At 37.0% G+C, this 27,463-nt stretch overlaps 1 protein-coding gene across 13 annotated transcripts; it reads right to left on the bottom strand.

Annotated features, from left to right (window-relative positions):
* Positions 1 to 1,421: 1,421 nt before the first annotated feature.
* Positions 1,422 to 16,584, bottom strand: LOC6740369 (phenoloxidase-activating factor 2). Of its 13 annotated transcripts, none has more exons than XR_001599986.3 (3): positions 16,009 to 16,097; positions 2,600 to 6,814; positions 1,422 to 1,627 (listed from the first exon to the last, which is right to left on the bottom strand). XR_001599986.3 is itself a non-coding variant. In XM_016178915.3 (2 exons), the coding sequence occupies exons 1-2, from the start codon at positions 16,510 to 16,512 to the stop codon at positions 10,590 to 10,592; spliced, it is 1,269 nt and encodes a 422-aa protein (XP_016025923.1). In that variant the 5' UTR covers positions 16,513 to 16,584; the 3' UTR covers positions 10,484 to 10,589. The 13 variants fall into 13 exon arrangements, 7 of the variants coding, with proteins under 7 accessions (XP_016025923.1, XP_016025920.1, XP_016025924.1 ...); XR_005544904.2 differs by having other exon boundaries at positions 15,976 to 16,061; XR_005544905.1 differs by lacking the exon at positions 1,422 to 1,627 and adding an exon at positions 2,030 to 2,535 and having other exon boundaries at positions 15,976 to 16,061.
* Between the last annotated feature and the right edge of the window lie 10,879 nt (positions 16,585 to 27,463).

Raw genomic sequence — 27,463 nt, 5'->3', positions numbered from 1 at the left:
AAATTTGATTAAAGATCGCAAAACAAAAACCTACAGAAAAACTAACAAGAAAAAAACCTTGCAACCAGTGAATAAAGAACAAAAATAGCTATCATACAATTTATAACCTTCAAAACAATATAACTACTTATACAAAAGGAAATACCTCGAGTTCCGAACACCCATAAAAATTAATTGCAGTTAGAAATAATCAACCGGCAAGTAATCATCAGGGTTTAAAAAAAATCATGATGATGTGGATGTGCTGGTGATAAGTTAATAAAGAGAAGAAAAGAAATATAAGCTGGACTGGAAAGGTTTTGTTGCCAATCAATGTACTACAAATCGAAATGAATAACTAATAATAAAAAAACATTAATATATGGACATAAATATATAGATAAAACAAAAAACAGAAAAAACAAACTATCAATATGTAAACTATAAATAGTTATTAATTATGTAAAAAAAATTAAATAGTTCCCTTATAGTTGAACTTTTACTAATACCGAACCCCTTATCGGCAAGAAGACCTTCTTCGAGAGCCAACATTGTGTGAGTGAAAATAACAAAACACACAGTTATTTAATCGCCATTATGTTAAGTTTAGGCTTATCAACCGTTCGCGCCGATTGATTTGTGTCTTTTGTCACTTCCTTTTCATATTCTAATCCCAGCTTAGAACTTCAATGTGCTCAGAATTTAAAGCCATCTAATGTAACGCGAACCTTGACGGACTACACTGAGAGAAGACTTTATTAGCATGTAAATATTTTCTTAAGATAATAAACAAAAAAGATCATGTAATGTATTGCCTACATTTCCCAATATTAGCTAATCTTGTAAATTCGTATCCGCACACTACCACTGCAAATGCCATCTTAGAAATAAACAGGAAATAGGAAAGCTTCGAAAAAAAAACTTAAAATGAATATAGAATTTTTTTAAAATTGAATATAGTATTATATTGAATAAATTAATATAGAATTAAATTAGAATAAGTAATATAAATTAGAAATAGGAAATAGGAAAAACAATATAATAAGTAAAGCTGACTAAGGGAAGTAAGCGAAAAGAATATGATATGATTCGATTACAGCCTATGCTTATTACAATTATTTAAGTACACTGCAAAAAATTAAATGAGAAATGAGGGAAACAAAACTTGATAATTAAAATTGTTTTTTATCAAGATGAAATTCTAAGTTTAACTTCTTAATGGCAGGGAAGCATAATAAGATGATGCAATTAAAATTGTTACTATTTAATTATTTAAAAAAATAGTTTTTATGTTTTATTATTTAATATTTATTTGGTGATAGACTTTTTCACTTATTCTATTACAAGACACTTTAATATTAGCATAGCTTTGGTTTGAAGCTGTTCATGATCTCGTCCCGATTCAGACTGATCTTCCAATTCTTAATCCTGATCCAATCAACCTTAGCCAGAAGCTTTTCACTCGAACTTTTTGAACTTTCAGGCATGTTTAGCATACATGCTTTATGCTGAAGGTTTTTCACTGCCTTGTGAAATTGAAATTTGTTGACTGTTGCAGTTTGATTGAAGCGCAATAAGTTGATCATGGCTTAATCTCCAAGTGGAGGTCGTGTTTACTTTAAGTTTGGTTATTTATCTTATCGGGTAGCTGGTAATGAAAAAAACAAAGACAAAGGAAATGGTGCTGAGATTGGAATTTGAAATTTATTTATAAATTGGAATTTTAATAATATGGGGTAGAGAGTGCTATGTTTACGTGTTGGATAACTTACATTTAATTTAAAAATTTAGACTTAAACTTAGGCTTAGTGTTTTGTGTAAAAAGTTTCTTGACAGTGTCAAAAGTGTGTAAACTTGGAATTTGTTGTTAATTTTCTTGTATATTTAATATAGAACTCTTCATTTTTACCTTTAAAGTTAAAAATTCAACTTATTTCACAGTGTGTAATCAGTTTCTTGACATACTGTATATTCTCATCCTATCTGTTTAATCTTTTTACGATCAAAGAAAAAAAAAAAAAAAAAAAAAAAAACACCAAAGGGTGTTAGGCGTTGGCCTCTTTCAGGCAGTGCATTTTTTTGACATTTGATAACAATTAAAGGTTTAATAAATAATACATTTTTTATAAATAAAGATAACTTTTCAGTGGCGATTATTAGTCTTGTTTTTGATGCACATAGTCAAACGCCCTCATTGCACCGTTGCCCGGTGGTTAAATCGAAAGGCAAAATTTTTATCAACTTGTTTAGCTTTTTTATACTAGCCGTTAAATGTTATATTACAAATGGCACTAGCCATCAATATATTTTTCAAAAAAGATATGATATTTATTCCACTTCAACAAGATGAGTAGATAAACATTCTTAAAGTAGTACGGTAGGTCCAAAATTATGACATAACGTTAGACGGACAACCTTGACCAAATGGGGTTCGAATGGCGCAGCCAGAGGCGATCCATTTGGCACACGGGCGAGTGAAGGGGAGGGAATGTGGACGAAACAGTGCCCGATTGTTTTGCGATCGAGCTAACAACCAAGCTTGTTGGGCACTGAGGACTGATGCATGACGAACACAATTATTATTATTATTTTTTTTTTATTTTTAAGTTGAGAGGCTTACCAAGATCGTACGACCCTAATACGGCGAGCTAACGCTGGCAACCTGGTGCCTGAACATCGAACGCCTCTCCCTCGGCACAAGTAATTTTGCAGGACGAGAGCACTGAGGGCGCCGACGTAACAGAATTGGCTCCCAATTGACTCTTTAGAGAACATTGGACCGCAGTACTATTAATGCTCCCTTGCTAAGTAAATTCTTTTTCCTAAACATTATAAACATAAAGTCGCCAACTTCTGCAACAGAGAACACGTGTAAATGTTTCAGAATAAATGCCTTATTTGACTTTAAGACCACTTTTGTTATTTTAAAATCATAGGTGCTTTGTTTTGTTAATTGGAAAATGAACTTCTAAATTCCTTAGATAAAAAATATGTGAGATTTTCCTGTTATAATATCAATCAGCTAAGTGACTTTTTAAATTAACGTGAACAAAACTCGTATGTGTAGGTCAAGTAGCCAGGTCGTTTAACAGGTTCGGGTCCAAAAAGAGCAGGATATGATGGTAACGCATTTAACGACGCGTTGCGGTTAGATCGTTTATTTCTCGATCTAGTGCAAATTAGGTGGGGGAACTTATCGAAGAACGTAAAGCTGATGCCGCGCTGTACTAGGCTAAAGCGCCTGGAGACGACGTACTAAGCCAAGTAGGCACCTCATTTGTGAGGCTCGAGTCCGGGGAAATAGGAAAACTGTTGTGGAATCCGAACTCATAGGTCAGCTACCACGGTTAGTGGATTTCGAACAAATAGGTCAAACATCCTGATTTTTCGCCTACTGGCGGGAGGGGTTTTTGGCACTCTGTTAGGTGGGCCAGTTCACGGATAGATCCTAGTAAAAGTTGACTAAGAAAAGGAACCACTGTTCCAGATCGGGCAGTTGCTTTTTATCTTGGTGTTAAGTAAATAGGAACGTTTTTTATTACCCTTCAGTCTATTAAATGGACCGTCTTTTATGACTAAGGCCAACACTGTATATTAAGTTTTGTCAAATAAAAGAAAATTGAAATCAGGTTATAATAAATTCTTTATTGTTCAATGTGCAGATTTAGATTAACATTAAAATGTAGGTTGGATTAAGAAGAAAGTAAAAGTATTTTATTTCGGGAGAGCATTGTTCTTGGGTGCATAAGTTTGGGAGAAGCTTCAAAGAGAGCAGGCAAAACGGCTTTGGTCAGTCTTTAGGATTTGTTTGCAAGAACGGCTAAGTGCCGTTGCCAAAGAATTAATTATTGGAACACATAGTGCTGGTATGCTAGACTGTAAGACTAGATCTGAAGACGTAAAGACGTTTGTTGGCTCTGTCTTGCTTTCCAACTGTACTATATTTGTGTTCTTCTCCTGTTTGGCTACCATTTTGACCTAAGCTGCCCTATGATGTGTTTGGTTGCACCTGAAATGCTTATTGTTTATTTTTTGTAACACACAGTTAAAACATTTTCTAACCTTCTCAACTACTTGAACTATCTCTCTCTAACCTTCAATGAAGTGAGAGCCGTACTTGACTTGATTTACAGATAATGTAATTTTCTGTTATGATTAAAGCATACAGGTACTTTTTCTGGTGTCGTTTTTTAAGTCTACGATGAACCTTTTCCGATGACACTCTCAAATCACTGAGGAATTATTTCGCAGTTACCTGTAACTGACTCCATTCCGCCGTAAGAGCAAAATCTTCAAGCTCGTCAATCCACTGATTAATCCTGAAAACTTTGACCGCAAAACAATATATTTCAATATAATCTACCCGAACTAGGAATTTGAAGCTAACGGTTCTGCCCACCCACCTACAAATGGAATCCGCCTACATATCGACCTGCCTGCATATTATTAGACTCATCTACCACCAGATCATCATTCACTTTGATTTCTTCATCATCATGATTATCAACGGTCCATCCGTAGTGAGCAAGCAGTCAGTTTTGCAATTCTTTCTTCCTTCTTTCTCCGGTGAGTCTAAATTCTGTAAATTTTTCGCGTAAATCTGCGACAAGCATTGTTAAAATCTAATTCCTGTTACTTTTCAAACCTTAATATACTTATAGAAAATAAGATTAAAATAATATATCAAATATAAAGGAAATGCCTTTGCTATTCGGCCCAAAAATACAGTTAACTCCACCAGGAAATGTTAATTTAAAATAATGAGAAATTTACCAACACTTATTAATCAACTCCTGGTAATGTAACAGCACAATTACTTTATATTAATTCATTAAAAAACGTTTAGTAATATAATAAAGTCCTTCCAACAGTACCAAAAGATAATCGCACAGCTGAGGTGCCGTAAAGTTAAATTGAGTCTCCAAAGCTGGCTGCAAATAGAACTTGCTTTTTAGTTGCTAGGCGTGAAAGTTCTTTTTTGTTTCCTCCAGGTATTGAAACACAGTTCGTAAGTGTTCTTCGGATGTTCCGTTTAATAAGCGGAACAACATGGAAATTTTTGTCCGACCACCGCAACAATGTCGTTGACCAGGTCTTTTAAACTTAAAGCTGCCATTGCATTTTTCGGTCAGCAGCGGCACCAAATCCGGAATATCGGTAGATGACTAAGTTGTTGGTGGACCAGAAATTGCAGCACTAGTCGTTGGAGTCCGATCGAAGGCGGCGGTGGTGGGGTTTGGCACTGGTAGTTCCATGATGCAGGAGTTAGGGTAAGCATAGTGGATGAACCAGTGCTCCTGCAGCCGACGGTCAGTAGAGCCGAGTTGCTTTTTGTTGATTTATTTTCAACGTTGACATCGCGTGTTGAGAAGTAAGAGTAACAGCCGTTTCTTCGATTTACGGAGCTGCTACGCTCATTCTTTGGACCGCTACTCATTTTATCGAGTTTATTACGAGTCAGACTTTAATAAAATAAATTAAATATGCAATTATTTGAATTAACACATTTGTAATAGGCAGAAAGCCTGATCAGGTGCTTTAGCCGAGTCAATCTGGCCATGTCCGCCTGAGCGCCCGTCTTCCTGTCCATATGACCGCTCTGATCTCATAATATACTTTTATATGTAACTGAGTGTTTTTTAATGAATTAATAGAACGTAATTGTGCTGTTAAATTTATCATTAACTTAAAATAATATTTCTAGGTGGTGTGAACTGAATTAAGCCATGTGGTTTTTTTGAGTGTGTGCATCGAATATATTGTCATGCTCTTACATAGCCAATGCGATATATTCTCTTATATTTTTGCACTTGTGTTTGTTTTGTATAAATTTGATACCTGTTACTAGTGGAGTATACAAATATCCCTTACGAGCTGTAAGTCCTAGATGCTTGTATCTCTGACTTTACGTGTGGCACTACGATTTTCTAAGATATTTAATGGAATTGGGTTCAATTTTGGCAGAACACTGAAGGCTTTTATGAATTTCTTTATGTTTTTTCTTGTCTCTACTTTTTTCTTTCTGGAAGCAGTGCTTTCCTCTACCTACTAAAATAAAATTTTTATAGCCGTTACTCGTAGGGTTAAAGTGATTCGTTAACCATTTGTCCGACCATATATTCTTGATCAGGATCAATATTGGAGTCGAACTGGCCATGTCTGTATGAACGCCTCGATCTCAACTACCAGGATGAGATTAACGCCCACAAACCGAACAAAACTGCCACGCCGAAATTTTCCATTTTTTTTAAGTTATTTTCTCATAATTTTGTCTTGTAAGTTACTATCGATTTGCAAAAAAACTTTTTGCGACGCCCACTCTAACGCCCTAAAATAGCTCAAAACTGCCAGGCCGAAACTTTTGAAAAATGTTTAGATTTTTCTTTGTTTTATTGTTTTTATCGGTATACCAAAGCAGTGCCACGCCCTCCCTTTCACCTACAAAACGGTTACGCCCTCACTTTTTTCTCATTTTATTCCCAATATTTATCGATATCCCAGAAAATGTATTAAATTCCGCGTTTGCATTCCCACCAGTCCGCCCCAAATCATCTACATACTCGTAAATATTACTGAGAGAGCGGCCGAGTTCAGAAAATTCCAGGTTAGTTTCTCTGCGTCGCTCATCTATTTACCCCTTCGATCACCCAAGATGTTCAGTTGAGACCAGTTGAGTCGAACGAACGCCGATGTAAAGTGCAGGGAATCGAAAATATCACGCCATATCTCCGTTACTTTTCGTTTTGGACTTCCTATGTAAATTCCTGGAAGCGAAGATAGCCTAGCAGATTTCCAAACGGCGCTCGTTTACTTGATTTCCGCTCGCCTTCGTGATCTGACATATGACAAATGAAAAAAAAAACAAATTGTACACGGGCATTTCAGCTAGTGGCTTAGCCAATTAAAGCAAAAGTTATCCTATTTTTTAGAATAGGAATATTGGAGGTAAATCCAGCTTTTGTGTGCTTTCTTTTGTTAGCGCTGCAACACAGCTAAAACCAAAACCCTTTGCAGAAGCAAACTCGTGCCCCTGGTGGAGGCTGTGTCTACGCTCATCGCCGTTCACCATCACGGCAAATTCGTTCATATGGCGATCGTGTGTGGTTACTTTTTTGAACCGCTAACGTTTGAAATACGTCTCGATAAGTGATACCCCAAGCTCGTGACATAGAGCGTCGTCGTACCTGAAATGTTATAGCGCCCTATATTTTCAAGTCTCGTACGAAGTTGCCTTTATTTTAATCCTACAGGAACAAAGAACTGCTTCGATGGGCTCAATGAACGCGACGATGGATTGACTTCAGTAATTATTATAAATGAGAATGAGTAAAAGGGGATGCTTAGGTGCTAAAACACGTCGAGTATTGACCCGATATCTGCCGAGCGGCCTAATCACTATTTTACCGTTTTGGTTATTTTTGGTTTTGGATATTGTTCGTTTTTAAATTTTGGTAGGAAATCAAAATAGGCAAATCAATTTTCATTGAATATAATGTAAGCTTATATTTTGGATAGCTATTCTATAGCCTATCACTATCAATCCACCATAATATTTTTAGTAGTGCACATATTTTCTTGGCTTATGTTAGCTGAGGTAGAAAAACACACAATTTCGAGTGGCACCCTGAAATCATTTCATTGCGAAGTTAAACTTTAAAAACCTCCGAATACTTGACTTCCATCAATGCTGTTATTGCTTTCAATATAACCAAACATCAGCCCAACTTTAACATCGACGTTTATTACTAGAACATACCCCAAAACCTTATGCTTGTTCGTCCCATTAGACAGTCTGAAGCGACTTGGTTGTTGTTTTGGTCCACGACAACCATCATCGTGAATGAAAGCCAACTGGAATGTTTTTTTTAAATGCTTCAATTGTACGGCTACATTTAGCCAGATTTATCATTATATATAGAGAAAACTTCTGATTTGCTTAGCGATTTTAGCTTTCTCGTCAACAACCCAGTCAACTAAGGCTTTGTCATTTCGATCTCCTTTGATCCATTCATCCCTCAGAACCGATCGGCTAATCTTAAACTTGTCTTAAACGGCAAAACATAAAGATCATAGGCAAATTTATGCAAAAGGTGTTACTAATATCAATTAAATTACAGTTTTGAGTAAACACATCAGTTATTAGTTTTTGGCATAAGTTGGCAGATATCATTTCTAACTCCACGATAGACGAACACTTTGGTTAGATTTTGCCTAAACTAACACTTAACAGTTGATCAAACATATAAATTTGTTATCGCATAGAAAATGCAGTGTTGCAACTTAAATGGTTTTAAACATCGTTTTGGTGTCCCTAATGTATGCTCTTTCATAATATAATAATACAATTTACAACATTTTTTGACCTTATACCAGAAAAAAGGGAATCTGGCTCAGTGTGCAATGGTAAGGCTTTAATGTCATCGTCTGCAGTTGTTCCGCCACGTCATCGTTAATGCTAATTAAAACTTATGCCCATTGTGTTTACAAATAACACTAAACTTGCAATGGTTTTGTTTTAATTACATGTACCCAATGGGAGCCAATAAGCTAAATGACCTGCGATATAGTTTCAGGAGCTGCGCGGATGTAAAATAAGCACAATGGATGTCGTAAATCAAGGACCAAAGAATAAGAGGTTCGTATCTAAATAATTCGCTATATTTTTAAAATAAGTAAGTACTTATGTTGTTTTGATAATAGACAATCAAATCAAAAAATATTTAATATTAATCAGCTGTTATTAACTACAACATGAAATTTATAACAATTGCTAATAGATAAAAACCGCCCAATGATAAAACCCAACTGGATCGTCTTGAGGTGCTGTTTCGGCGGCTTTGGGAGGTGGAGGGTTGCGCCAAGCCCATTATCTGTGCTATGAAGGAAGAGCTTGACTGTGAAGCTCATTTCGTTAAACAATTTACTCGTTTGTCTGCTGGGGACTGTTCTGACCGATTGCCAGCCAAGTTCAATTTAGATATTTTGGGGGAGTCCTACCAGGTTTCGATGGAGGATAGCTACTTCCCGTGCATTTTGTGGAGAGATTCTCCTCCATATGATCTGTGCGTGTTTAACCTGCAAACTGTTACTTTGGGCACAAAGCCTGCTTTCTACCTGGCTGTAATGTCGATGCATCAGTTGTCCATGAATGAGGTGGCGATATCTCCAGTGGGTGCTGAGATTCTTCACCGTGACATTTATGTTGATAATTTGATATATTTTTGATTTGATTGCTATCAACATATTAATTTGAGATTTTTAATTTGACTGGCATCAACATTATGCTGTAGACGTCCGCACTCTTGTCCATAGGCAATTTTAAACTAATAAGGTGGTGCTTAAATGTACCAGTCGTTTTGGTAGGAGTTTCGGATAAGGTTTCCTTCTTGAAGTTTGACGATGGAGGCGATTTTACAAAAACGCTGGGCCTCGTCTGGGATCCGATGCCTGATCAGCTGTTGTTCTCATTTTCAACCCTTCAATCAATATCAAGGACTTCACGGAGTTCAGTTTTATCCGTAATTGCACAGCTCTACTATCCTCTTGGCTTGTTTGGCCCAGTAATCACAAAGTTGAAGATATTTATTCAGCTTCTGTGCGAGGAAAAGTTGACCTGGAACGAAAGCCTTCATTTGGCGCAAGATTCAGAATGGCAAGATTTATGCTGAAGTTTTTAGCAAAATTTGGCATGCCTCATTCCCACGATTGACCGTTTGTCCAAGTATTGAATTAGAGTTTCATGGCTTTAGCTCTGCCAGCATTTAAGCTTTTGGAGACGCTTTTTTAGGGGACAATCGCACAGCAGAAACTTACTTTGTTCAAAGTCTCGAGCCACTTTAGAAACCCTAAAAACTGAAAAAAAAAGTTCAAAAAAGTGTGGGCGTGGCAGTTTTGGGCGGTAAGTGGGCGTTGGAGTGACACCAGGGGTCAACAAACTTGCGCTGCATCTATGTCTCTAGAATCTGTAGGCTGTATTTCTGAGATCTCGACGTTCATACATGGCCAGATTGACTCGGATATTGATCCGGATCAAAAATATATATACTTTATATGGTCGGAAAAACTTACTTTTGCCTCTTATATACTTTTGAAGGAATCTAGGATACCCAAAGTGTGGGCGTAAGGTAGGCGGTATTTGGAAACTACCTTTCTCCGCGTCTATGCCTCTGTAAGCTGAATGCTTTATCTTAACTTTCTTGTTTAGTTCCTGAGATATCGATGTTCATGCGGACGAACAGACAGACAGACGGACGGACAGACAGACTGACCGATCTGGACGACTCGTCTATTGATCCTGATCAGAATTATAGATACTCTATATGGTCGGAAACGGCAAATGCGTCGAAAGAAAAAAATTTGTTAATATACACAGTATCGTTTTCGTCCCTATCCAATGCAAGCATGCGCATCGCTGCCTAATTTCTCGAAGAAAATTAAATTAAATCGCTTGAATTCGCTACCATAAAAATGGTCTTCCATTTTGCAAAAAAAGCTAATAATATGGTTTATTAGCTCAACAGATAAATTAATTTAATCTTTATTTATATAATATTGCATTAAATGAAGTAAATTTTGAGCTTTATGCAACTTCAGCAACTGTAAGTAGCAAATCATGCGGTGTACACAGCCGTTCCGAAGCCATTGGTTAACATTTGCTGGTCAATCCAACCTCGGACCAAGGCTACGTTGGCATAAGCTGCTGGAACTTCATCATTACATCCGATTCCCCAAGCAACTATACCAGTCTGTTGATATCGAGATTCTTGTGTACCTCCAATAGGACAAGCTAGTGGAGCTCCGCCATCCCCTTGACAGGTATCAATGCCACGCTGTCCACCCGCGCATATGAATGACCTATCCAATGCAAACTTTGGTCCAAGTCGAGTGCCTCTAAGTCGTGTCTGACAATTGTTAAACTCGACAATGGGCAATGGAACACGTTTCATTAAAGAGCTATATTTGCCCAAAGAACCAAAGGCATCTTTTCCCCAGCCGGTGGAAAAACATGTGTTACCGGGCTGCGGAATATCATCTTGTTGAGGTAAACATATAACATTAATGTGATCATCCAAAGTAACCGGCTGACTTAGAATTACAAGTGCGAAATCATAAGCTACGTTTCTTATTTTAAATTCTGGATGCCTTATAACCGTTTGGACCGATCTTTCCTGATAGGGTAGACGCTCTTTCATTGTTTGTGTGTCCCACTCTCCAGCTCGGACAGTAAACGATCCTGTTCTTAACGACTCAATACAGTGCGCAGCGGTCAAAACCACCTGTTTATGTATAAGAGATCCAGCACAGAAATAGCTTGAATTTCCAGAATGCAATAATGCTACCGTCCATGGAAACTCGCCAAAACCCGCTTCATTTTGCGATACTCCGGACAGAGTAAAATCCAGTCCACCTGTGTTGCGAACACCACAGCCTCTTGGCTGGTTTGGTCTTTGATCCAAGGGCGTCGGATTCAACGTCTTATTAAGCGTCCTATTAGCATCACAACATACGTCTACAGATGCCGGGCATATCGGATCATCGTCGTTAAAACGAATATCTATAACACCAAATCCGTCAAAAGAGCCATCTTCAGTGACACTGTTTGTTGATGGATCACATTTATAATATGGTACGCAATTACAAGTTGAAGTTTTGCCACTAGTTGAACTAAACTTTGACTGTTGACTTATAGTTTCTAGAGGATCGGGGGTAATCACTAATGCGATTCCGGATTCTTTTTGCGCTGGAAGATTACTATTAGTATTAAATATTTCTTCAATATTTTTCTGTGCGTTAATGTTCTGCTGAGGAGCGGGTGAAGATACGCCTATTAACAAAATTGCACATATTGATATAAAATTATTTGTATAAACATTCATCTGTAACGTAAAAAAAAAAAAATTATTATATAAAGTAAGCTTAGAATGAAAAGTGATAAATGATACTTTTTATATACAAGAGTTTGCCATTCTCAAGGGCTACAAGGGCCGAAGTGCAATCGGTTAGAACCTTTAAAAAACAACAAACCGTTCAATAAAGAATAGATAAGGGATGTAACAGGGATGCAAATCCCTGTTACTCAGCCAGTGGAAGTGCAAAGAAAAAAAAATTAGGGAAAAATATTAATAACATAAAAAAAAATTTCTAGGGTGTGTGGGCGTCAGAGCGAGCAAAAACTTATAGCCAAATCTAGGGAAATTTTAATGATAAAAAAAACTTATAAAAACAAGAGAGAATGCTATAGTCGAGTTCCCCGACTATCAGATACCCGTTACTCAGCTAGCGTAAATGCGAACGCGAATTTTCATTTTTCTGGGATATCGATAGATATTGGGGAATAAAATGAGGAAAAATTTAAAAATTGTTCAAAAGTGTGGAGTGACCGAGTTGGCGGCATTATGGCGTTAGAGTGGGCGTGCAAATTTTTTTTGGCAAATCGATAGAAGTTTACATGACTAACAAAATTAGGAAACAAATTGGAAAAATGGTTCAAAATGTGGGCTTGGAAGTTTTGGGCGGTTGTAGTTACTTTAGTGATATGTGCTCCTATAAATATTCAGGCGAGCTGCTTTTTGCGCTCCACTAATTAAGATCTTTTCGTGTCCACGTAAGACGTCTGTCAGAGCACCCTCCCCAAACAGGGCGGTGCAAAGAAAACTGATTTATGAGCCCACTACCGCTCAGGTTTTTGCGCCAGATCTTGTATTTGGATCTAATATTTGGTCAGCTATAAAACCGGGGAAACCTGTCACGATGATTGTAGAGTTGGGTGTGGCAAACATTATTTTTATTGCAAATCGATAGAAAATATCAACACATATTTCAAAAGTGTGGGCGTCGCAGTTTTGTGCGGTTTGTGGGCGTTAGAGTGGGCGTGGGAACATCGGTCAACAAACTTGCGCTGCATCTTTGTCTCTAGAATCTGTATGTCCCAACCTTTTAACTTTTATAGTTCCTGGGATCTCGAAGTTCATACGGACAGGCAGTCAAGGTCACATCTACGCGGCTATTGATCCTGATTAAGAATATATGTATATACTTTATATGGTCGGAAACGCTTTCTTCTACATGTTACATAATTTTCAACGAATATAGTATACTCTTTTAATCTCCGTGTAACGGATATAAAAATAAAAGTTTAGCACAGTACTACACAAAATAATTGTTCTCTGTAATCTTTGTAGACCCTATCAACCGGTATCTTGGAAGTAGTTTTCAATACTCACAAAACTTGTATTAACACCATTCGGCAATGGAACACGTTTTATTAAGGAGATGTATTTGCCCAAAGAACCGAAAGCATCATTTCCCCAGCCGGCGGAAAAAACATGTGTTACTGGGCTGCCGAATATCATCTTGTTTGAAGTTGTGTATGCAATTCCCCAGAAATTCCCAAGACAAATAATTAAAAAATTAATACAATACTTTTTAAAAGTTTGGCCGGGGCAGCGTTGGACGGTTTGTGCAAAGACACTAGAATAACAAGATGCGTACCGCCTTACGATTTGGCACATGATTTTTTCGGCGTGGCTCTAGAGGTGGCTCCAGGCTCTATTTGGAATTTTTGTTCAAGAGCGAGAGAGCGAAGAGCGCTACAGCGAACAGCTCTTTTCTACTCATACAGTGATAGCAAACAACTGTATGTGTGCACACGTGTGCTCATGAGTTCATGAGTCATGTTCTTAGACTTTAAATTTTTATTTTTACTTTTGTTATTTTTGATCGATTGGCACCATGTGAAAAATTCTCTTTTTGCATTGCCTTAACGTTATTATTACTCAAATATAGCTTAGAAATAGTAAAAAAACTAGTAAACTAAAGGCATCATATACATCTTTTTTTTAATATTTGTAAAATACACGTTAAAGTTTTTGAAATATGATTAAAAATAATAAAAAACAAATGTGTATGAAAAAATTTATTTTTGAGCATTAAGTGCACACATAAAAGTAGTGCTTTCTCATTATGGTTTTATGTATATAATGAATGTTATATGTATAAATTACACATAATTAATTATGAATATAAATATATATATGTAAAGGGTAGCTATTTCGAGCGGCGATCTTAACAAACGAATTTAAAAAACTTTAAAATTATAATCGTCAGGGCGTGAATTATTAATTTTAATTTTTTTCATCATATTGCCTAAACTCCAAATATGTAAATTCGTTTCTTCGATCAGAATTGATTTCGGCCCGAAAATCGTCTTGTAGCACAAGTACCCACAAATATACACGTTCTCGTCTTTTGTTTTTACTCACACAAGCAAGCAAATTCTATTTTTAGATTTCTTACGCTCTCAGCGTAAGCGAACGGACAGAGAGCAATTTTGGCCGTCACCAAAAAAGTGGAGATGCATAGTGCCAAACCAATGTATGGCCGTTACGCATCTTGTTATTCTAGTGCCTTTGGTTTGTGGGTGTTAGAAATTTTAAATACAAAAAATAATATGAAAATTAATCGACCCCTTTTTTCAGTAGAGCAGGTTTTGGGCGTCAGGATGGGCTCGCCCAAATTTTTTTTAGCATATCGAAAGAAATTGGAAGGTCGAATGATGAAATAAAAAAATTCATGTAATCTTAAAAACTCTGCGTCAACGCCTGTAGATTCAGCACGCTATGTATGTACAAATATCCCAACCATCGAGCTTCTATAGCTCCCGAGACCGTCGAGGTCATACGGACAAAACAAAGACACTACAATATCCTAGTGTCTTTGGAAAAACGATCTATTGATCCTGATTAAAAATTAGAAAGAAATGCATAAGCACATAATAAATAAATATTTTGTTCAATTCCACAAAAAGAAATTGTTCTCTGTATTTTTTGCAAGCCGTATCAACCGGCATCTTGGAGGGAATTTGCAATATATCTAACAAAAATACCAAATTGCTACCTCTTATAATTACTGAGATATACTTGACGAAAAAAAGAGTTTTAGGGCCTCAGAAAACAGTTAGGAGCCAGCTTAAGAGGGCACACGAGGCAATCAACCTAACAGCTTTCGAGCAATCTATGTTAATCTGGACCGACAGACGCACATGACGACTGCGCTAGTATTTTGGGATCAATAAAAAATATAAATATATGTACACCCATATACATTTTATGTGTCGAGAAAGGGTATAAAGGGTTTAACAAATAACGATACGTTGTTTTTAATACAACTCAATTATATTGTTATTATGCAATTATGCAATTAAAGAAAAATTTATGAAAATCATTCGAAAAAATTACCACGATGTGTTTATTTTTAATTTTTTTATTTCTTTGGCAAAACAAATTATGTTTATAGTGTCAAATTTATTTTTAGTAGGAAATTCTGTATGTAATTCTGTTCAATTTCATTTTAAATTGTAATTGATTCTTCAATTCACACTCTGATTTCTGACATAAAATTATGTTATGCTTAACATGAGTCTGTTGTCAAAATAATTAAATTAGTAAAATGAAACTAATACCTTTAAAGCTTTAGCAGAAACACACTAATAATAAAAAATAAAATATAATGTAATCAAAATTTTAAAATTCAAAAAAATTAGATTTCAGTTGTTTAGTTTTACTTTGATGTATCGAAAATTCTTTTGATATCGGTATTATTATATTAATCTATATATAGTAGGCAACAATATCATAATGACCTTAGGTAAACAACCTACAAACCACATATAATGCATGTTAATCGTTAATATATATATGCTGTGTACATGTATGTGTACATATATGAAAATGTACATGTACATATATGAAAATATTTTTCATTGCACGGATATATGTATGTATTGTGTCTTTTGAAGTTACTTGCTTTCTAGTCAATACTTGTTTTAATGTTTAAAATTACATTAAAACTATTATTAACACTGGGCTAAAAAATCAATGCTAATAGATTTTTATTTAATATTTAATATTCAATATTTCTGCGAAACATTAAGTAACAAAGAAAAGACTCCTTTTTTTGAAGTCAGATCACACATTTTTATAATTATTAAGTATATACCATATTTATTTACTGTAAAAATTTGTCTATTACTTTATAGATGTGGATCGATTAACTTAGGTGCTCTGATCGCGTAAAACACGTCTTGACTACTGGTGTGGAGAGACTAGCCCGAATGAAATACATATGTACTTGCGTAAGTTTTCTGAATATATCCCTGCAATTCCGGAATTCATCGCTACTGAAAAACATCACAAAATCATGAGCATACGTGTGTACACATACAATTGTCGACCGTCACTGTATGCGTAGAAAAGAGCTGCTGGCTGTAGAGCTTGTATCGAACTGTTTATCAATTGACAAAATAAATAAAAATTAACATATTTTACAAGTTTGTTTACAAAAGCTTGAACTAAAGTTTTTTATATCAAGGTTTGTCTGACAAAACAATAATTTGGGGTTTTAAACAAATGTCCCATTATAAAAGTCTCCCAAAATCTGGTTTTAAAGAAATCATGGGATTTTAGGGATTCGGATCGGATGTCGTTCAACACCTATTTAGAGCAATATTTTATTAATATATGTTACCCCCACCATAATCTAGTTATTAAATGATCACTTTTAGAATTTCATAGGTATTTCAATGTTTAAAAGGTTGCGTTCGATAGATCGCTATAATCGAACAACTATAGCAGATATTTATTTGTCAATTTATATAAAGTAATAGCCTTCTCACACTTTCTTGGTGCGATTTGTCACTACGTGGACTGCCGTCCAAATTAATGAATTAATTGACATACAAATAAAAATTTTTACTATTTAATTATTTAAAAAAATAGTTTTTATTTTTTGTTATTTAATATTTATTCGGTGATAGACTTTTTCACTTATACTATCACAATACACCTTATTACTATCGTGAATCCTAATCCAATCAACCTCGGACAGAAGCTTTTCATACGAACTTTTTGAACTTTCAGTTATGTTTAGGATAAAAGCTTTATGCTAAAGTTATTTCACAGCATTGTAAAATTGAAATTTGCTGACTGATGCAGTTACAAGAGTTGATCATGGCTTGGTCTCCAAGTGGAGGTTGTGTTTATTTTTGATCATTTATCGGGTGTTGGCAACAAAAACAAGGGTAAAGGCAGCCTAAGTGTTGGTCCAGAAGAACACCAAGATTTAACTTAAACTTATTTAAATTACGAATAGAAGTATGGACCAGCTTCTTTTAAGTTGAGTTGAAATATGGGTCCACATGTCCGATTAACCTTAAACTATAATATACTAGTATAATGTATTACATCAATTTACCTTAAGTTATAGCTCCTGTAAGTAACATCGCATTTTCGTGGCTTTAAATTTTTAGGGAAGAGATTGCGCGAGAGAGTCTGAGAGAGCGTTGGCTGTGCTGCCGAATCAGTTTGCTCTGTTTTCGTAGGCGATGATATTTTGAGATATTTCAATAGCGATAATTTGGAAAATACAGGTATATTAACTGACATAGTATAACAATAACTATTGCCGAAACTAATTTGCCATATTTGTTATTTACATAATTTCTGAATTAAATTTCTATAACGAAAAATGATTTTTCGATAATCTAACATTTCCATATCAAAATATATTTGTAGATATGCCCTCAAATGCGGTTTCTATAGAAGTACATATATAAATAAATTTTGGCTTTACCTTTGATTGGTGTTTTATTATGCTCGGACCACTAAAGCAGATTTTCATGATTTCGTGTATAAATAATGATTTATTTAGTTGTCCCACGTAGCATTGCGTACGGAAAGGGGTAAATGACGTAAGCGCCGACGTGGCCGGTTGCTTTGCTAGGGCTTCTATTCTTTAACCTAGGCTAGATAACCAATGTACTACAAACAATTTTATGAGCTATTGGCTCATTTTTATAATGATCAATCAATCAAAACTAAACTTATCTCTTCTCGAGGTAAGCGCGGCCGGTAAGCCGGCCGTGCCGGAAGATTACCAAGATTTTTACCGACAGACTAATATGTTACTCCTTAATCGTGTTAACTACTGTATGACCGTCCTCGGTCATCTGATACTTGTCAATAACTTTTTGAATCTTCCGCGCATCTTGTCTCCTCCTTAGCAAAAGGATGGGTAGTATAGATCCACTTATAAGGATGCTGGCTCTCACGCTGACCGCGAACCAGACGTCGGTAGCTCCAGTCGATTCACATCTTCCTTAAGCCGTTGGAGAAGTAACATACTTAGTCTTGGCTCGTGATCGATGAGGATTAGTAAATGTGATGCCGCCATAGCTTCACGTTGGTTTGAGTATTTGCTGCCACTGATGAAAGCCACTCGCCCGAACCCAATAAGACGTGAGCAGTTGGTAGCTATTTTGTGCCCATTGAGGATATAAAATTAGCAAGTGGATAATACTATCGGACTAACAGACTTTAATGTTAGACGCCACTATAAGGCTTATAATAGGGACTACTGTAGGATGATAAACTAATACACACTTCAAATTATTGTGGTTAAAAATAGATGCGATTATAATGGTGCCTTTAGCATGTGTTACTGTAAGCATTGGGCATTTCGGTTATTAATATTCTATTAACTGCCTCTGTTAGTTCCTTAATTTTGTTTTGGTTTGCGTTATCTTATTAATGATCACCTGCCATATGATTCTAATATGCATGACTCTGGCATTTTTAAAATTTAGAAGTTTATGCTCTTGGTCGTATCGTATCGTATGGAGTACTATTAATACGGACAATAGACTTCTTTAATATGACAGATTTCGACGTCTAACAATTTTCGCATACTCAGGGACAACATCGGAAAATCTAGTAGTTTCTTCTATCATCATTAAGAATTCGGTTAAATGGTTCAGTGTCGAAGTAAATTTCTCTGCTACCACACCACTGCAATCAGTACCAGCGATGCGTAAATAAACTTTCCTTATGCATGCAATATTAAGCACAATGAGTATATTTTTGGTTTTAACTGAAATTTTCGAAAATATAAGCAATCGAAGAGCTCTACAAATTAATTATTTAAAAAAATAGTTTTTATTTTTTATTCGGTGATAGACTTTTTCACTTATACTATTACAAGACACTTTATTACTAGCTTATCTATGGCTTGAAGCTGTTCACGATCCCGTCCCGATTCAGACTGATCTTCTAATTCTTAATCCTGATCCAATCAACCTCGGCCAGAAGCTTTTGATTCTAACTTTTTGAACTTTTTGTTATGTTTCGGATAAAAGCTTTATGCTAAAGTTATTTTGTTAGGTAAGTTTTCCTTAACAACCTGTTTTTTATATATTATATTTAGAATTATTGAAATGTTTTTGTGTTCAATTTTATTATATAGAATATCAAACGGTTTTTTATTTGTTGTAGAATGAATGCTCTGATTGAAATATTTTGCGGCTCTAATAATTATTTCTGGATAGTCAATGAGATTAAATTCTTCTTTTATGAAACGAGCAAATTCTGTTAATGTTGCCCTTTCAACTTATCCGTTCGAGGTACTTTGTCTGGGGTCTGCGAAATGTAGAGTTAAACCACATCTTTGTGCAAAGGATTTAAATTGAGCTGAGATGAAGCTTTGTTCATTATCAGCCAGACTTACTTTGACGTGGGGAAATTGTTGAAGTAATTCCATTACTTTATTCTCGATGTTTAGTTTATTTTGAATTTCGTTTACTACTAGGAATTTTGAATACGCGTCAATGCAAGTTAAGAAAATAAGATCTTTCGCGTAATATCGAGGTGAAAATTTTCTCCTTCTTTAGTTAGAATAGTAGCTTCCCCAATAGGGATTTTTATTGGATGCCTGCTTATGTTTATTTGTTTATTTTCGTTGCAAATTGTACAATTTTTTATGTATTAATTTAATTTGATAAATAAGTTTGGCCAATAATATAATCTATTGATTTGTTTGTAATTTTCTCTAGTCCTCTAAATAAGAAATATTTTATTAAAAACAAATTCTTATTTTACAAATATTAAAAAAAAAGATCAGATGGTGCCTTTAGTTTTCCGAAGTATTAAAAATTTAAGTAATAAAAATTTATAACATAAATAAAAATATGAAAACAGTTTGTTGAAAAGTCATATCTTGAGGCACGAAGGTCCGCACTTCGAGCACTCAACTTCTAGCACTTCGAGCACTTTTCTCACGTCGCAAAGCGACGCATTCGCTGTGGAAGGCCACGCGCGAGTTACCAGTGCCTCCTGCAGCTGGTGTGTGTGTGTCCTTGTATGTATTTGAATCCAAGTGGTTTAGTCCAAGTAGTTTAATCCAAGTAGTTTAATTAAGAAAACAAGCGACTGCTCTGGTTTGTGTTTCAAAATGAACTGAACTCTAATTTATTAGTCAAATAAAAACTTAAGCTAAAATGTTTACAAGAATGTGCTGTGTTTTCATTGTCCGAAATGCTGCTGCGGCAGTTCTAGTTTTGTTTACCAGAACTGGCGCAATCGACATCCTGTCCACTGCTGCGTCAGCATTGCAACAGTGTTGGAGTTAGTGCATTGCAAAAGTGTTGGAGTTAGTGGAGCGATGAACTGCTCCTATGTGGCTTGGCGGGTGGTACCGGATTGTGTATACTCTGTATAGGCGATTCGGTAACTCGCGCAATCAAAAGGCATTGCACGAGGAAGGCGCCTCTAGTCGATAGCAACGGGACATGGTATCGGACCGACTTGGGACAAGCGGAGGTATTCGCTGCGCACCTCGCCGAGCGATTTCAACCATTCAAGCTTGCCAGCCTGCAACAGGTTGAAGAAACTTAGGACCAGCTGAACCAAGCGCTTCAAATGGATATGCCAATCACGCCGTTTGAACCCTGCGAGGTAGCCGAAGTCATTGTGCGCCAGAGTAACAACAAAGCACCAGGACATGACGTCATCTGCAACGCCACATTGAAGGCCCTGCCCAGACAAGCGATCCTCTACATAACGTTGGTTTTCAACGCTATTGTGAGGTTGCAACACTTCCCTTATCAGTGGAAGCTCGGGATAATCTCCATGATCCACAAACCTGGCAAGCCGGAAAGGGAGCCCGCCTCCTAGCGGCCGATCAGTCTCCTCCCTTCAATTTCGAAGGTGTTTGAGAGACTGATTGCTGTCCGGATTGTAAGGATTATGGAAGACCAGGGGATTACCCCTGAGCACCAGTTCGGTTTCCGTGCTGGCCACTGTACTGTCGTAAGGTACAGTAAGGAATATTGTAACAGCCTCTTCTTGGACATTCGAGAAGCGTTTGATCGAGTGTGGCACATTGGACTTCAACTGAAAATCAAGCAGACGCTGCCTGCTCCATATTTTGTAGCAAGACTTATCACCGGCTGCGAGTGGTTTAGATAAGAGGGGCACAAAAAAATACGGTTACATGGGACATACAACAAACGTTACATCGTACGAGACTTAAGCGGACGAGACGAAAAACGCGATGGACTTCTTCGTGAAGGAGCACATGAGACGTGTACTTGAAACGAACTTGGAAAGAATAGAAACTCTTCTGGACACACTAAAGGTACGTCACCGACATGTCCGTAGTCTTAATTTTATAGGGACTGCTTTGAAAGCAATAGCGTGGACACCTGAATCTGACGACTGGGTCCAGGTGAGGTTTAGACAGGGACAGATAGAAATAAACGACAAAATACAATTGCAATTAAACACATAAATTCCATGAATTCCATTTTAAAATCGGACAACTTAGACACAGAACATTTGTACGAGACGATTTTAGCAAAAAACCGTGTTGTAATTCAAGAACTTGAAAATTTAATACTTGCAATCACCCTTACATCCCACAAGCGTGTCAGATATTTTAGAGGTAGCCAGCATAAAAACTTTTAAAAATCGAGACCTATGGTACTTTTTAATAAAATTTCCGATGCCTTTGTTAACTTGTAGAAAAATAAGAATATTCCCGGTACAGAATATAGAATATAGAAAATAGAATCTTAGATTTCGAGGACGGTAGTACGGTTGCGGATTGTGGGACGGAAACCTTCGCCGTCAAGGACTGCAATGTATCAGCGGGCACCACCTTCTGCAGGAGATCGAAAGCGCCAATCCGCGCACAACAACTCATCTCTGGCATGGTCGCCCATTGCAACACACAGCCTGGGCACTTGGACCCAGTCACCATGATCGACGAGAATGCTCATCACCAACGATGTAACGATAAATATCACCTACGAAAAGGAAATAAGCCGGATAATATTAGGAACTCACCTGGTATCATATACCGAAAAAATTAAAATAAACGGCACCCTTTACGTCAACAATATCGGAACATCAAAAAAGAAAGCCGCAGTTTCAGCCATGGCCCAAGTAAACGTTCTGAGGCATCTAGAGCGCCTTATTCTGTCATCAATTCACGGAATGAGCGTTAAGAATCTGCAGCACATCAACCACCTTCAATCCCGACTGCCATCAGGCAACACCTGGATCTTTTGCTCTGTCTCCTCCACAGCCTCAATAACCCTGGTCATCTTTCTTATCTACCGCTTGAAAGCCAAGCGTCAACAACCATCTAAGACTATGGAATCCGGGGACGAATTCATCTTAAGACCAGGAGGAGTTAACACGAGCAGTCAGGCATGTGTGCGCTGGGTGACTGTCGAAGGCATGACTAAGCGCTCTGCTAAGTCCGCTGCCTCCAACCGAAGACTTGGCGGCCTTAATAAATTCGATTTGTAGTTAGTTCGTAAGAGACAAGAATTCAGAGCAGTTGGCTCTAATAAAAAAGAACCATTTAATAATGCAAACGTATATGGTTTAATTTATATACACTACTTTTATTTGTGCACCTAATGCTCAACAATAAATTTTTTTTATAAACATTTGTTTTTTATTATTTTTAAAAATGTTTCAAAAACATTAATGTGTATTTTACAAATATTAAAAAAAGATCAGATGGTGCCTTTAGTTTTCCGAAGTATTAAAAATTTAAGTAATAAAAATTTATAAAATAAATAAAAATATGAAAACAGTTTGTTGCAAAAGTCATATCTTGAGGCACGAAGGTCCGCACTTCGAGCACTCAACAATCATTGCCTTATTAATTTTTCTCACGTCGCAAGCTGAACAACAAATATTCTAATATAAAGTCATTTGTGAAATTTATTTTGTGATATTATGATTCGGCTATTACTTATTTTAAGCTATATTTATATAATAACAACGTTAAGGCAATGCAAAACAAGAATTTTTCGCATGGTGCCAATTGATCAAAAATAATATAGATTTAAAGTCAACGAACTTCTAAGGTGAAGGGCATATTTTGTCAAATTTACAATGCATGAGCATACGTGTGCACACATATAGTTGTCTGCTATCACTGTATGCGTAGAAAAGAGCTGTTTGCTGTAGCGCTCTCCGCTCTTTCCCTCTCGAACAAAAATTCGAGAGGGCATGGAGCCACCTCTAGAGCCACGGCGAAAAAATCGTGTGCCAAAAATTCGTATGGCGTTACGCGTCTTGTTATTCTAGTGTCTTTGCTACTACCCTCTCTTCCCCAAAGAAATTACTTTGTAAACACATCGTAGCCACTCCAGTTTTTGCCTGGTCAGCACATTCTCGGATGGCCTGACCATTAGTTTGACGCCCCGACGATTGCGACAGAAACGACATGTGGCGGATGTGCCAAAGAACCAGCTCAGCATTTTTGGGCCACAGCTACGGACCTCGTAGAATATAAGTTAGAAAGGTAAGATTCAGTTATAGTACAGCCGTCAACGGTCAATGAACATTGAAAATATCTTTTATTCAACCTGGACTAATTGAAAAAACACCAATCGAGAAAACCCAAAACCTCAGTGGGAGAGATTTCCACTATATAACTCGCGCGGGAAAAAAGAGCAGGGTTAGGAGACAAGAATATACTTTGAGAAGTTCCTGATGATGTGAACACATAAAAACAAAAACATATATATAAAAATGCTTGATGAACTCTGTCTGACCTAACCCTATATCTGAAAAAAATTACCGAACTGCGATTCTACACTGAGATAAATGAATTTATATTTTTATATTATATATTATAATGTTTTACAATAATGTATAAAATAATATAATAATTTACATTACTTTTGTATTTTTCATTATATTTATAATAAATTCTTTTTAGTATTTAATAATTTCTTATATTATTTAATCTACGATATTTTTTTTTATATTTTTCCAAGATTAGAAAATTTTTTGTTTAAGTTTTCAGGTTAATTTCGAAAAAAGTCTATTTAAAGTCGTTTGAGCCGAATTCGAGAGTTTAGAGGAAAATGCTACGCTTTTATTTTAGCTCATCTGACCCGGGGGATCTATCTTTCGCCGATGATTAAAAAATTGGAGTGAGTTTTATTTAATTTAAATTAAAAATGACAAACGAAATACACTGAGAGAAATTGCAAAGAGATATCAACTTAACAAACAAATTGTTTTAAATTATACAATGGATATTTAATGAAAGCCAAGCAGACATAAGTTAATAAATAAAAAAATATTTGTTAATAATTTTAGAATTTTTCTTTCAATATGATTTTTAAAAAATTCTGATGAATACTCGGCGAACAATTTATTGGACCCTAATGATTTTGCAGAAGTAGACAAAAGGCGCCTCAGGAGACGGTACATCGCAACGGGAGATCCTAGCATCAAGCAGCTCTATTCTATCACCACTAACAGACTGCACCGTTTGCTAGCCAGGACCCGACGAGAAAATCTAGATACCCTGCTGGAGGTTACTGGCCCAGATAACAACAGCAATTTTTCGTTATGGAGGCTCACAAGAGGTATCAAGAGACAGCCGTTGTTTCAATCTCCCGACCTGAGTCACAGTGGCCTCTGGCTTAAGACGGACGATGAAAAACCGAGGGCATTTGCTTCACACCTGACCTCCAGCTTCATGCCCTTCAATCTATCAGACGACTCAAACCGCGTAGACATCAATAATTTTCTGGACACTCCGACTGCACCGGCTCGCCCCATTAGGCATACCACACCGCAGGAAGTCATGATGCAGCGAAGGCGCTACAAATCAAGAAAACCCCTGGTTACGATGGCATCGACAACCGTGCTGCGAAGTCTCTGCCACGCAGAGGAGTCCTAGCCTTAGTAAAAATATTTAATGCCATGCTAAGGCTAGGACACTTTCCAAGGCAATGGAAGCGTGCACGTATCATCATTATACCTAAAGCCGGAAAGCCGCTAACGCAAATCGATGCATATCGCCCAACCAGCCTGCTATCAACTTTCTCCAAGATTGTTGAGAGAATACTCTTAGCCCGCCTGATGGAACTGCCGCAAGTAGTGAACATACCTCCACACCAATTTGGTTTCAGGAAGTCCCACGGCTGCCCTGAACAAATACATCGACTGGTAAACCAGGTGACGCATGGCTTCGAGCACAAACTCTACACGGTCGGCGTCTTTCTAGACGTGAAGCAAGCGTTTGACAAGGTGTGGCATGAGGGCCTTCTATACAAGATGAAAGCTCTCCTTCCTGCTCCCTACTATGCCATCCTGAGATCGTTCATCTCTAATCGGACGTTCGACGTTGCAGTGCGTGATGCTCGATCCAGCCTGGAAGAGATTCACGCAGGAGTTCCACAGGGAAGTGTTCTTGGGCCCTTCCTATACACCCTGTACACTGCCGACCTGCCATCTCCCGCCAACAACACCGAAGTCTCCCCGGCTCAGCTGCTCCTGGGCACTTACGCCGATGACACCGCCATGCTGGCGTCTCATCCATTACTGCAAACTGCCTCCAACGCAGTCCAGGAATGGCTGCATCCAATCGAAAAATGGAATGCCAAATGGAATGTGGACATTAACTCCTCAAGGTCAGCCTGTGTAACTTTTTCCCTGCGGCCCGGAACTTGCACAGGTCAGACTTTCGATGGAAACCTTATCATCAATGTCACATCGCACTGCTACCTAGGAGTTCATCTAGATCGGAGACTGACCTGGAGGGCCCACATCAAGTTGGAGAAATTTAAGTCACTGGCGAAGCTAAAAAAGCTCGACTGGCAAACTACAAATAAGCTCTAAGGCTCTTTTAATCAAAGCCATACTTGATCCAACGTGGAGTTATGCCATCCAGGTGTGGGGAACTGCCGCCAAATCCCAGCTCAATAGGCTCCGTGTGGTCCAGTCTAGAGCTGCACGTCACGCATCTGGGCTCCCCTGGTACGTGACGAACAAGGTAATCGAAAGAGATCTGAAAGTTACCCTTCTTGGGGATCAGATTAATTTTCATAGAAGCCGTTATGCCGACAGGCTTTTGGTCCACCCGAAGCGACTGGCAAATATACTAGTTAATCCCATCTCCCTCCGAAGACTGAAGAGGGTACACCCCAGCGATCTCCCTACCCGGAGGATATTACACATTAAGTAATTAATAGGTAGACAAATTTTTCCTTTTGTACTTAATAATTAAGAAACCACTTGGTCTTATATACCTTTATACACACATTAAGTTTAGTTCAGAGGAATTGACTGAACGATTCCATTTTGGAACCAAAATTAATAGAAAAAAAAGACAATTAAATAATACAAAAAAAAAAAACTAACCGAATTTACTCGCAACCCGCTCTCCCATACACTTTATTTTAATTCCTTTTTTTTGTGATGAAACAAGAATATTCTGAAAAAAGAATAATTATTTTTTCCTTTTTTTAGAATATATTTAGCAAGTGCTCTTCGCATCTATTTAATTATAACTTTCTCGCATAATTTCTTGAATTTACAAAAAAAAAATCCATATCCTTATATTTCTTTAAATTACTTCAATTTGTATTTATTTAAGTACTTATTTAATTTATTATATACTTGTCATTAGTTATTCTAAACATTGTTATTAATAATATATTATAATTATAATTATAATTATATATTATAAGTCACCAACCTGATTACAAAATTGAATTTCTAAAAATATATACACTAAACTCGGCTGATGTTTCTCCGGACATAGGGTACCAAAGCGGCCACTAGAGCCATGATCTTAAGGAAAGTGGTCCATAGGTAGGGTAGGGTAATCAGCGAACACGATTACACCGGTGTTTCGCAGGCAACGAATTCTCAAGATTTTTCTACTCTTCTGGAATTGTCTCCTTCCGAAAATATTAATTTGGTATACTAGATCCTATATTCTTTTGTCGCAAGCACGCTCAATTCTTGATCTAATTCATTAATGTCTGTAGCGAAAAGGTATCTGCACAAGCAAGATCACCACACCCAACGCCATGAGCTAGAGCCGGATTCTAAAGCGTGCACCCGCCAGTACAGATTCCCTTGCCTTCCATTAATTTATTTCGTTACACGACACGTTACAAGTGCAGTGGCATTGTGCATCAGTGCTACGACTTAAAGTTGAAGATTCGTTCCTTCTATATCAGCTGGCCCTCACTCGGAACAATCGTTCTAGATTTCCAACGCAGATTCTTTCAAACAAGACTTTAGGTTCTGCAGCTTCTTAATGCTGGTAATGATGAGTGTGTTTACTCATAAACATCGAGTAAAAGTCTATCCAGTTCGCACAGCTT

The sequence above is a fragment of the Drosophila simulans genome, unplaced genomic scaffold (assembly GCF_016746395.2).
Source record: "Drosophila simulans strain w501 unplaced genomic scaffold, Prin_Dsim_3.1 Segkk87_quiver_pilon, whole genome shotgun sequence".
Classification (NCBI taxonomy): Eukaryota; Metazoa; Arthropoda; class Insecta; order Diptera; family Drosophilidae; genus Drosophila; species Drosophila simulans.
The sequence above is the reverse complement of the archived record's forward strand: the minus strand, read 5'-3'. Positions and strand labels throughout refer to the sequence as shown.

Bases quoted from the DNA above. Each gene is read 5' to 3' on its own strand.
- LOC6740369 (XM_016178916.3), bottom strand. From the start codon at position 16,167: ATGTTTTTCAGTAGCGATGAATTCCGGAATTGCAGGGATATATTCAGA. The intron at 11,856-16,107 runs GTACATATGTAT...TTTACGTTACAG, and splicing joins TATTCAGAAAACTTACGCAA to ATGAATGTTTATACAAATAA.